Source organism: Zerene cesonia, chromosome 15, assembly GCF_012273895.1.
Source record: "Zerene cesonia ecotype Mississippi chromosome 15, Zerene_cesonia_1.1, whole genome shotgun sequence".
In the NCBI taxonomy this organism is placed as follows: domain Eukaryota; kingdom Metazoa; phylum Arthropoda; class Insecta; order Lepidoptera; family Pieridae; genus Zerene; species Zerene cesonia.
In genome coordinates, this window is record NC_052116.1 from 9,430,900 (window position 1) to 9,444,131 (window position 13,232).

General features: G+C 33.8%; 2 protein-coding genes across 2 annotated transcripts; both read left to right on the forward strand.

Annotated features, from left to right (window-relative positions):
- Window positions 1-8,062: 8,062 nt before the first annotated feature.
- On the forward strand, window positions 8,063-9,511 carry LOC119832526 (transcription factor SPT20 homolog). The gene is made up of 2 exons (XM_038356186.1): window positions 8,063-8,080; window positions 8,342-9,511. Exons 1-2 carry the CDS (start codon window positions 8,063-8,065, stop codon window positions 9,509-9,511), a joined length of 1,188 nt encoding a protein of 395 aa, XP_038212114.1.
- Window positions 9,512-9,930: 419 nt separating this feature from the next.
- LOC119832160 (E3 ubiquitin-protein ligase RING1) lies at window positions 9,931-12,905 on the forward strand. Its single transcript, XM_038355771.1, has 4 exons — window positions 9,931-10,792; window positions 11,647-11,819; window positions 12,124-12,296; window positions 12,405-12,905. Exons 1-4 carry the CDS (start codon window positions 10,041-10,043, stop codon window positions 12,447-12,449), a joined length of 1,143 nt encoding a protein of 380 aa, XP_038211699.1. The 5' UTR covers window positions 9,931-10,040; the 3' UTR covers window positions 12,450-12,905.
- Window positions 12,906-13,232: the final 327 nt, after the last annotated feature.

A 13,232-nucleotide genomic window follows, 5' to 3' on the forward strand; every position in this document is an offset into this window, starting at 1 on the left:
TACACATTCGTAAAATAAACGTAAATAAAGTCATTATCATCATCATCAGCCGATATATGCTGGGACATAGGCCTCCTGTGTGGGTTCAGGTCCAAATCCACCACGCTGGCCAAGTGCGGATCGTCGAACTTTTTTTTTGAGTTCTTGGACCTACCGGATTCCTGATGATGTTTTCCTTCACCGTGTGAGCAGTGGTGATGTTATACACATGCGCAGATAAATTGAAAAATCATTTTATTTCCATCATTCGGTCTGGTCATCCCCGGTCATCCCCGACTTATCGAAATAATGAAAGTTTCAAAATTCAATCATAATCGGGAATAAACCTCAGCTATACAGGAATGAGGACTTATTATACGCGTGTTCTTTCAAAAAGATGTATTACATGTTTTTAAACACACCAAAAGTACTACTAAAATGAAAATTGTAGGATACACGTGTAACAATGTTATAAGCCCAAAGCGGTTTTATGATATTCGAGTATTGACATTGCTAATCGAAGTGGAAGAGATAACTCTACCCTCAGTATTTCACCCTTTAATCGATCTATTTTTAATCTCACACACTCATATTACACATACACATATACTCATATTACATAGTACTCATTCATATCATAATTACCTACAAATTCTAAAGCATATCTTTCTTTTATATATTAAGTATAAGTGAGTCATTAAAGATACCGTCAGCAACTCAATCTAACCATACTCAATTTACAGCTTTTCGAACCCTATTAAAATACACTTGGTTAACTGTCCTCACCTCTATACATAATCCTTTCCTAGCTCTAACTGTTCTATGTCCCAATAAATACATTTTAAATACAATTTACATGGAATTTCCGTTAACATAACCCTTTCCAATTTATAGTCGGCAATCCATTTGTAGAGGCGTAATGTCTGCAATCGACCTTTTCGCCTCTCCAAATGTTCATGGGCGGTGGTAACGCTTACCATCAGGCGACCCAACAGCTCCATTGCCGGCGATGACATAAAAAATAACACCTCCTTGCTACTGATTATGCTATTCAATATAAAACAGATAAATGAAAATTAATAGTAAGTTTTAATGTTGCATGGACACATTCGTGTTAACGATGCGTTCGACGAAACGTTCGTATGCGAATGATGAAGCGAACTTGTGTTACACATTCGTCTTCCCTGTGGTAACGTACCATCCGGTCTTAACACAAATATGCGAATCTTAAGGCGAATAGCATAATACAATTAGTATTATGTTATCTGTAGTAATGTGCTACGATGCTCTTGAGTGTGGAGTCGAGCACGCTTTGGTACGAATTGGGCCAATTCGCGCCGGGGAAGGTACCACACACCCACAGAAGATTGACGTGAAATAGTAGCATGCAATTGCGTTTCGTTCGGTGAGTGGAGGAAACGAAGGCTCATATCCTTTTCCTCACCCTTCCCAGTCCAATTCTTTATTCCCGTTCATCAATCATTTCTTTATCCTTTACCCTAATACTTTTAAGGGGTAAAGGATTAGACGTTAAGGGCACAAATGGTAGCGCATTTGCAGAGGCCCTACCTCCAATGTTCATGGGCAGTTGTGATCACTTACCGAGGCAACCACCAGCTCATATCATAGACACAAAAAAACTGCAATAGCGACTGCACTGTTTACACTTGTGTGTTCGTTATTCGCTTCGCTATTGGCGCCATTGTGTACATGCACCAAGGTTCGACGCGGCGGGGGCGCTGGATCCCGCATTAAGTGGCTAGGAGTTATGCGCGCAGAATGTTGTAGTTATTAATTGAAAAATCTCTCAGTTATATTATTCATTTCTTTAATTTTGTACTTAATTTAATTGATATGAAAAACTTATTGTTGCTCGTCGGTAAGACAGCGTTTTCATGTGTTTGATTTTAAGAAAGATAGGCCATAATCCACCACGCTGGCCAAGTGCGGGTTGGCAGATGTCACATATCGTCGAATTTTTTATTCTTAGACATGCCGGTTCCTCACGATGTTTTCCTTCACCGTTTCGAGCAGTGGTGATGTTATCCACATGTGCAGATAAATTGAAAAATCAATATGTTTCCTGCACGCTCGCCCGGTCTCGAACCCCAACTTATCGATTTTGAAGTTTGAGTTCCTCACCACTGAGCCATCACTGCTTTTATATACGTTTACAAATGATAAATTTCAAACCCAAAATATAAAGACGCACGAAAACTAAGATGGCTGAAAATGGACGAATGGGAATTTAATGAAAATGAATAAAATCAGTTCAAATTACTACCTGCAACATCGATTACCGGTCAGACACCTGCCGTGAACTTAAACCGATTATCCATTGCACTTGTCTGTTCTTCTGCTATGCTGGTGTTAGATTTTCTTTGTGATGTCGCGGTAAGATTGTAAAAACCGTCACTTTATCATTTAACTGTATGTGATCCGTAATATTTGCAATTTAATGTATTAAATTGATTTTTGACAGACTACAATCTCGCAGGAATCTATCTCGCAATAATGTTATTTACCAATTTCACAATTACGTATAAATCTATTTTAACTAGCTATCCGCCCCAGATGCACCCAATTTTTTTTCTTATAAAAACCTTCTTTGCGCCTCAACAAAAAGGGTTAAAAATAGCATAATTTGTAGAGCCGTTCTCGAGTTTCACGCTTAGCAACATATTTGGGATTCATTCTTTATCTATATATTTCACAAACATACTAGAGGATACATTCGTATGTGTACATATGTTTTTATTAAAATTGTAGAATAAATTACTGTTTCAATTTGTTTAATAATAATAATTATATAATAATACAAATGATTTACTGCAACCAAACAACATACACAATAACAAAGACAATTACAAAAAAAAGACAAGACGGAAGTTGCTTTTATTTTTTATATACTTACCTTTACCTCTTACCTGTTAATTAATATATATTTTTATAAACATATCCGGCAAATGTTGTTCTCCCTTACCATTATCATTTAGAGGTATACAAAATAGTTGTTAGCCGATTCTCAGACCTAGCTGATATGCACACAAAATTTTATAAGAATCGGTCCATCCGTTTTGGAGCTTAGTTACAAATACCACGGCATGACAAATTTGTAAGTACGATAATTTTACTATCTATACCTATCTATACTAATAATTTAAAGCTGAAGAGTCTCCCTGTTTTTTTGAATGCGCTAATCACAGGAAGTACTGGTTTCAATTGAAAAACTATTTATGTATTGAATAGACTAGGATATTTATTGATTAAGGCTGTAGGCTGTACAACATCATGCACTATGTGGGTGAAACCGCGGGGCACAGCTAGTTTATTATACTCGTAAGTAGCAACTCGTTTTAATAAAAGATTAGTTTTTAAATCTAATAAATTCAACACCTCCTGTTGCTCAAAGCTATCTAGATAAACACCGAAGTAGTTTCTACTCTCTATTAAAGATATTCACTGTTACTTGTTTGTTTATTTCATATTAATTTAAATAATCTGCATTTATATGCTTTAAATTAAATGATCAAAATTGAATTTAACATAAATAATTTCAAGACAATACACTAATCCACACATATAAATGAGGATGGTCAACAAATGGAGATGAAAGAAAACAAGAAAGGAAAGAAACATTTATAAGGTTAAAAGGCAATTAAAAAACTAATAACCACGCTTGAATGAAAGAATTATCTAAATTATTATCTCAATAAGAATATACGTAAGAAAATTATTCAATCATGGCGATACTAATAATCAAAAAAATAAAAAAACTAATCAGGATAGTAAAATAAACTGATGAAATTGTTTTATTTTCCCCGATCCTTGGTAAGTAAAGGAGTCGGTACATCCAACATACTAGTGAAGATAATAAAAGCGAGTTATAAAGTCATACTTAGACGTACTACGTACCTATTATAATCCCTATCCCTACTAATATTATAAATGCGAAAGTAACTCTGTCTGTCTGTCTGTCTGTTACGCTTTCACGCCTAAACCACTGAACCGATTTTGATAAAATTTGGTATGATGATAGAACTGAACTTGGGAAAGGACATAGGATACTTTTTATCGCGAAAAAAGGGTAGAAAGGGTTGGAAGAGGGGATGAAAGTTTGTATGAAAGTTCGATCGTCAAACCGATTTTGATGAAACTTGATATGAAGGTGGAGCTAAACGTGGAAAAGAACAAACCATACTTTTTAATGCGAAGAAAATACTCCTTACCATGTCGCGCGATATAAGCGAATTCTACGCGGGCGAAGCCGCGGCCTAAAAAAGCTAGTCATAGATAAGACAATACTAGAAATGACGCCGTGATCCCTCTTTTGCCAATCGGAGGATAACCAATGATCATTTGAACAAGTAAAATATTAAATAAACTATATACATAAGAGCTTCATAATGTAATAAAAGGACCCATTATGCGATATAATATGAGGCACTGCTGGCTAATGAAGTAATTACTAATTAGCTAAAATGAGTTAGCAGAGAAAGTTAATGTGCCGTGTCGCCTGAGCACTTGTGATTTTGTATAAGCCGTGAATGATTCTTTATTTATTATTATGATATGACCACTCATATAACATATGCATACTATAGTAATCTATGCTAATGTAAAACTTACGAGTTTGTATGTTTAAACGCGTTAATCTGAAGAACTACTAAACCCTATTTCAAAAATTATTTCAAGTTTAGATATGTACATGACCCTTAAATAATATATACCACAGACGAAAGAAATATGATGAATTTGGACTCTTATTTAAATAAGTGTAAATTCATAACTGCTTATTCAATCCTTGTTCATGAATTCTCTCAATATTAAGAATTCTTAACTAGATGCATAACGAAATTGTAATTGAGTAATCTCTTAGCTGGAAGATGTTAACAGCACATGGTTTATGAACCAAATACCATGCAGTGATTAGTGGCTCTAACCAATCAAGTTTGGTATGTGAACTTCAATTATATAACTGTGTTTAAATAAATCCATTTTGAGTGAAGCCTATTTAATTTTGTAAATTAATATGCCCCGTCTCTTTTTGACGTATATGTCAGTATATAAGTGTATAATCTATGTATATGTCAGTGTTGCCATGTAACAATATGATATACGTACCATTTTCATATAATATTACTATTTAGATTTTTCGAGATGATGATGATGAAATCAAAAATTAAAATTATGATCACAATGCAATTTTATATATTTTTTATATCCCCTTATTAGGTGTAGTTCTAAGTAAAGAAAAACTTATCAAAAGTTGGGACTGTATGTAATGTAGGTACAGATTTTATACATATACTACATATTATATATTATTTGACTCCATTTAACTAAACTTAATTTGTTCATCAAAACCCCATATCATTAAACTGTTATATTTTTGTTATGTTATATATAGTATAGTATAAAATTAAGGTTCTTTAATTACGACATAGATTTTGCTCTTAGCAGGAACGTGAAAGTTAATTTCCTAAACAACATAATTATATGTATAATTTCGTGATATAATAAAACACAATTATTAACAATTATTGACTCACAACATGTTTATTTCGAAACTATCACTAACCACTTAGATATCAAACTTATTCACTATATTCAGATTTAACTACCACAGGCTTTAACTTTTCTACGCATATAATTGTAACAATTCTCTCAATTAAACAAAAAGTAATAATAATTCATGACTTACCTTTTTGTCCTTAAACAACACCAACAACAGCAACTTTACCCGCTTTATCAAATAGCACACCTCTAGTTCAATAACACACCTTATAACTTAACCTAATAATTATATATTAGAGTAATGTGATACCTCAAAAATGAAAATGTTTTTACCATACATTCTATAATTAACCGTATATAAATCATAGCTTATGACCATTTTCCTTGCAGTTTTTACTTTTTACTCCAATCTTAGAAATATCTCTCGTTAAGTATATGATCGGGGTGCATATATAATAGCTCCATATGTCCATATTCTCAGCAAGAAATATAGATGAGGGGGAAAGATTATACACAATACAAAACTTGCAGCGACTTTACCGCCGGCGGGAACTCTTTGCAACGATTGATTATTAATATTCATTTGCGTTTAAATAGTGGAAAAGAAAACAATAATTATAAAGTCCTTAACTATCTTGTATCACAAGACCTACTGGTTAGGTTTGACAATTTATTTCAATGTTAAATAGCAAGACTAGGCTATATGATACCGTCTAAGACGTGTTCGAAATCTCGGGGCACAGTGGTAGATACGAAAATAGGAGAGGAGCATGGAAAATCTGTGAAACTAAAACTTTCAAGGATTAGTGGATAGTTAATGCAATCTAGAAAAAATAATTGATAGAGTATATACTAGACTAGCTTTTGTCCGCGGCTTCGCACACGTTAAATTCAAAGTAGCTTGTAGTTATTATACATATAAACCTTCTTGAATCATTCTACTTATAAAAAGAAAATCATTAAAATCCGTTGCGTAGTTGTAAAGATTCAAGCATACATAGGGACAGAGAAAGCGACTTTGTTTTAAACTATGTGGTGTTAAGTTGGTTTATATGTTATATTTTACGCAGATTTGATGCAAGTAAGGGGGCGTCCATAAATTACGTGAGACATTTTTCAGGATTTTTTTAAAGCCCCAAGCAAAATCGAAATATCGAACACTCATTTTAAGTGCGCAAAATTTGTGTTAGATGATTTTGCCAAACAAAAAATCATAGGTGATACTATTTTTAATAAAGAAATACTTCTAGTATTTATAGATACAGGAATATTCATTAGATATATATACAATAAAAATAAATTAACTTAATTTTCAGATATCATTTATATTCCTATAAAACTTGCTAACATATATATAGCTAAACTGCTATGACTCGCGGCGTCGCTTGCGTTTAATGTTAGTCTAAAACGTTCTGAAACGTAAAATGCAGAAAGCTTCAGCATTTTTTGTATTTGAGAGGAGACAGGAGGCCGATTATGGTGAATCTCCAATCAAAATGTTTTCTAGCAATGATTTTAAACCCTCGATAGTATCGTTCCTCTATAGCTTTGACCATTTACATGGTAGCATACAAAAACCCCAATGGTGTGAGATAGGTGATCTAGCTGACCACGGCACTAGACCATAATTATAATGCAACAAAATTATGTCCAAATTGATTTATCAATTACAGTTTTGTGTTGAAGAACCATCTTGTTGAATTAATATTTGATTGGACTGGAATAATGGCAAACTTATTGATTTCTTAAGCGCGTCTATAAATATCGACATTAAAATTAGTTAGTTAGTTTAATTAATTGTCTGATTCCGCGTGGCCAGTTCTAATTTTTATTAAATGTTTGCTTTTTCCTTTACTTCCAAAGCAGTTTAGCCCCGAAATTATATAAATACTACCTGCGCCCCGCGGTTTCACCCGCGTAAGTCCGCATCCTAAAGGAATATTGGGATAAAAAGTAGCCTACATGTTATTCCAGTAGTCCAACTGTCTAGGTACCAAATTTCATTGCAATCGGTTCAGTAGTTTTCGCATTTATAATATTAGTAGGATAGGATATAGTATATAGTAGTAGGATAGGATTTAAAATAAGAATAAAGTGCTGTCCGTGTCAAATCTTGAGTTCAATATTTATTTATTATTTTATCATTTATAACATCTCATATCCTCCCAGTAAATCAGCCTATACCTAGGTATTTATTCATGTTACAATCACAATCTGAAAGGGGATCGCTGTAATTCAAAGTTTCAATTAAATTTTACACGGTGCATTATATGTTCTCAATAATACACATAAAATGTGATACAACATTTAATTAAGAAACATTTCATTTTTAATGATATACCGATATAAAATCTCCGTGGGGTTCCCTAATACAGTAACGATAACCCTTAATGGATCGACAATTAAAAAACGAGTGTCTCTAAGAAACCACAAAAATACATTAATAATGATAGTTAATTAAATCCATTAACAATTAACTGATGACATGATGCTCAAAATCATTTACTATATATTGATGAGATTAGAGATAATTTTTCACAAGACAAAGTGATTTCACAGCGATAACATGGCTAGAGCAGTTTTGGTAAGATTCATATCGAATTGTTGTTTAAAAATAGCAAATCTTTATTTTATTTCCTATTTTTGTATGTGAATAATAAAAACTAACTTGTCAATGAGAAATTTTGAAAGAATAGAAAAAATTTGATCCTACCTCGTGATCAAATTTCTTCTATTCTTTCAAAATTTCTCATTTATAAAGCATTTCAATGCTATAAAACTAAAAATTAAAACTAACTTGTCAGTACGATAACGTTTGCTTTATTATTTCCTTTTCCATTTGCAGATAGCAGTATCTTCGGCTTTGCTTGTAGCACTTGCTACATCCGCGCCAGTCATTGATGGGGGCAAAGACATTGTATCCGGAGTATTTATCCCAGCTGATACGTTTAAGAACCTCCAAAACTCACAGAAAGGTAGCAAGTCCAATGGCCAAGGACCAGCCTTGTTAGAACAGCGCAGCACTGACACGGGGCCTTCCCCAGCTGGTCAAAGTAACGGGAATGCGAACAGCAATCCAAGCCAGGCGCAAACACAACAAAATGTCATTGTGAACCAGCAACCAAGCCAGCAGAATACACAAGAGCAACAAAGCCAAAATCAGGGTGGCCAACCTCAACAGCAAGCCTTTATCAACCAACCTAGCCAACAAGCATATGTAAGTCAGCCGTCACAGCAATCGTCTTACGTAAGTCAACCTAACCAGCAACAAGTATATGTAAGCCAGCCGAATCAACAGGCCTCATATGTGAATCAGCAAAATCAACAACCGATCTATGTCAGTCAACCGAATCAACAGACTATTCAATATGTTAGCCAGTCTGGACAGCCAATCTTAGTCAAAAATCCAGCTCAACAACAAACGTTCATTGTATCTCAACCGAACCAACCGCAGCAAATCTTAATCCAGCGGCCGACATCGCAGCCGACCATGATTCTGACAACACAACCCAATGGCCAGCAAGTGCTTATCCAGCAACAGCCGAATCAAGTATTGGTGCAACAACCATCTCAGCCCAATCAACAGACTGTATTAGTGGCACAACAACCGAACCAGCAAACGGTGCTGGTCCCTCAACAGTCAGGTCAACAGCAGATTGTGGTTAGTCAACAACCAAACCGTCCCCAAATCATTCAGGGTCAACAATCGCAACCGCAAACGATTTATATGCAACAAGTTCAACCCAATGGTCAGACAATTCTTGTGCAGCAACCCTCACAACAGATACAGCCAGGTCAACAAACAATCCTTGTACCTCAACAGTCCCAGCAACAAAACGGACGAACGATTCTTGTCGCGCAACCGTCACAGCAGGCACAACAGGGTGGTAATCAGGGCAGTGTTTACATACTGCCTGTAAACAATCAAAATCAACCCAATCAAAGCAGTAACCAAATTTTAGTCCCTGTTCAACAAGGATCCAGTCCTATATACGCAATCAATTCTGGGAAGTAAATTGATTAAAAAAAATGTGATGCATCACGTATGCATTTTAAGTGGTAATAAATATAATTTCTAATAATCAAGAAAATATTTTTCATTTTTTTACCTATACAATGACACCAATTATTAACAGAAACTCGAAGTGTTAGAATATATTATGATATTCAATTCAAACTAATAAATTGATTAACTTATCATACGCTATTTCCTTACTTTTTAAGGACAATGCTGTTCTATGTTTAAAAGCTCTCGAGTCGATTAATAAAATAATATTTATTAATTCAGATACAGATAATATAATACTGTACTATTCAGGTATTTGGTTATATTAATAGTCAATACACAATTATCAAAAAACCTTGTATTATAACATCAAGAAATTATCTTTAAAAGTATATGTTTTGACTGTTCTCACTGACATTTCTATGACAAAACCCCCAATAAAAGAAAATGGCGGAAGCGGTATTTGCCTGAGTTGTCATATCAATCAATATTTTGAATCATTGTTTTTAATGTTTGTTGACATAAATAAAGGGTAATAATGTCTTCAACGGAGCCCTCACAGAACAAAACATGGGAACTTTCCCTTTACGAACTTCACCGAACGCCTCAGGAAGTAATCACGGACGCAACAGAGATCGCAGTATCCCCGCGTAGTTTGCATAGCGAATTGATGTGTCCAATTTGTTTGGATATGCTGAAAAAGACGATGACCACAAAGGAATGCCTTCACAGGTTTTGTTCTGATTGTATCATAACCGCTTTGCGGTCTGGCAACAAAGAATGTCCGACTTGTCGAAAGAAATTGGTATCAAAACGTTCTCTTAGACCAGATCCAAACTTCGATCTGCTCATATCAAAAATTTATCCTAGCAGAGATGAATATGAGGCTCACCAGGAGCGTGTGCTAGCTAAAATAAATATGTCTCACTCTCAGGCCTCCTTGGTAAATTCTATCACAGAGGGCATAAAGTTACAGTCACAGAATAGGCCTCAAAGGTCAAGAAAGAATCAAGAAGAGAACAGCAACAATAATAGCAACGCATCAAATTCAAATGGCAATGTTGACACTGCTCAGAACGGCAGTACATCAACGAACAGGGAGGGCTCAGCATCTACTGGGAACCCGACACCTCCCGGTCAGTCAACATCAAATCCCGCATCTGTACGAAGCACACCTTCCCCAGTGCCTTCCAATTTGAGTTCTGTGTCAAAAAACACAAGTACAACCAAGCGGGCCAAATCAGTTTTGACTTCAGAAAGAAGTGAGGAAAGTGAATCTAGTGATGGCAGGTTTGTAACATTTCACCCAGACTATCTTTTTTCTATATTTCAAGTGAGCTGTATGTATAGAGATGTCAATATTATCATTAATATTGTAATATGTACAATGTTTTCATGATTTTTTTATTTATTGGATTTTCTCTGCCTAAATTAGAAAGAAAATGAGGCTAGCTGAGTCAGTGTGAGCCGCTATTAATACTATATATCAAACTTGAGAGTAATTTTGTTAAATTATGTAAATGATCCTGTGAGATGTTAGGATATTTAGAATTTCTTCATGGGATACAGTATAGTACATATTGAATTTTAAATGTTTTTAAGGATAACAATAAGATGTGAATACAATCTGTTTGATGTATCAGCAATTAGACTTTTTGCAATCAGTAAAGTGAAAATAATAGTTACTTTCTTTAATATCTGGTACTATTTCATTGTAATAAGATTCAATTTCTTATTAAAGTCCAGTTAGATATAAACAAAATCAAATTTTGTTGATATTAATTTCTACTATAAAATCTACTATCTGCTTGCAAAGCATTAAACTATCTGTTTGTATTTTAATTGGATACACATAAAAGCATAACTCCCTGTTTATCTGAAACATTAACAATTAACTATAAATTAGTAGCCCACTATATATAGTCGCATAAGGAAAGATTTGATTTTTTACATGTTTGTTATAATATAACTTCAAAACTTCTTGACTGCATTCCCAATGTTTCACCATTCAAGCCCCATCTTGAACGAGGACAAGTACTTATTGTAACCCTGGATCAACACACTAAACTTGAAAGCAAGCTCTTAATTTTATATAGAACCCTAAGAGACTGTAAATTAATTATTTCTACAACATTTTATTCTAGAACTGAAGGTGAGAACTCCATGGATACAGAAGGTGAGGGGGAAGTTCTGAATCCCAATGAAATTGAACTGGTGTTCAAACCGCACCCTACAGAGATGACCGGAGATAATCAGCTGATGCGGGCCCTGAGAGACAGCTCTGTACGATACTTGAAGACTACTGCTAATGCATCTGGTAAGGGTTCTGTTCATCCTTAAATCATTTCATAAATATTTGTTTCTAACAAATGTAAATACTGTAATTTTTGTAATCTGTGAAATACCATCAAAACTTGCTATGGAGGTAAATAAAAGACTAAACCAACTGATCCAGTTAATATTCTTCCCTTAGAAACATATCAATGTTTATGGGCAACAGCCAGAATGTGATAACAATGTACCCTAATATATAAGCAAATTTATTTAGATTCCTGCTTATATTACAGCTTTAACATGATGATATTGTGTTAAATTTGTCTTAAGTCTAATTTCTTTTATAGTGGATCATCTGAGCAAATACCTAGCCATGCGTCTCACCCTGGACCTAGATGCTGAATTGCCGGAAGCTTACCGGCTGCTAAACTTCTGCATCTACGTGGCCCCGTCACCAGGACAGTTTGTGCCTCTCGCTGGCTCACAGACTTTGAGGCAGATCAATGATAAATACTGGAAAGTATGTTATTGTAACATTTATTTATACTAAATTGGTTCAGTTGTTTCTGAGGTTAATGCATTTGATACTACAAAGATACCAAAAAATTTACTATTATTTAATTTACAGGTAAACAAACCCCTGGAAATGTATTACTCCTGGAAGAAAACCTAGGAGTAACTTGTTAGTTGCAAGTTGCAGCTAAAGTGATACAGTATTTAAGAATATATAATATATCATAAGTTTTATGTGAGACATGGACTCTTATGTGATAATGTATATCATAGGTGTAAGTGTAATTAATGAAACAATTAAATATATGTTATTTGAATTTTATGAATGAATGCTGGTGTAAATTTTTATTATATTTTGAATTTTCTCGATACAATACTTTAAATTTGTATTATTTCATTTCTAAATATTAAGTTTTTTATTGTCAAAAGATTAAATGTCATTGTTCTGAATGTAAATAGGGAAATTCGATTTATTTTTTTATAAGTATATAGTATGATTTGTAATAATAAGTGGAATTAATGTTTTATCATTGAACATGCATACCTTTTACTCTAATGTAAAATTTTTATGAATTAGAAATGTACATTAATGTGCAATTAAATGGAATTCTAAATTTTCGTTTGTTTATTTATGAAATTTTGCATGTGAAATCATTCCCATTATTTTGAAAAGCATCTTCACGATAAAGACAATTTTTTAGTATAAAAGATTCATTCAACTCTGAGGAAATATACCTAATTAGGAACACAGAAAAAAATAACAAAACACAATATTCAATAATTTATTTCTTGTATAAAATGGACGTTTGTACTTGCATAAGCTGATTAAAACATGGTCAAATATATACATATAGGTATTTGTGACTCTGCACATATCACGAAATAATAAATATTATCTTAATACTACAAACCCATTAGGTACATTGGTTAATTTGACTTTCAA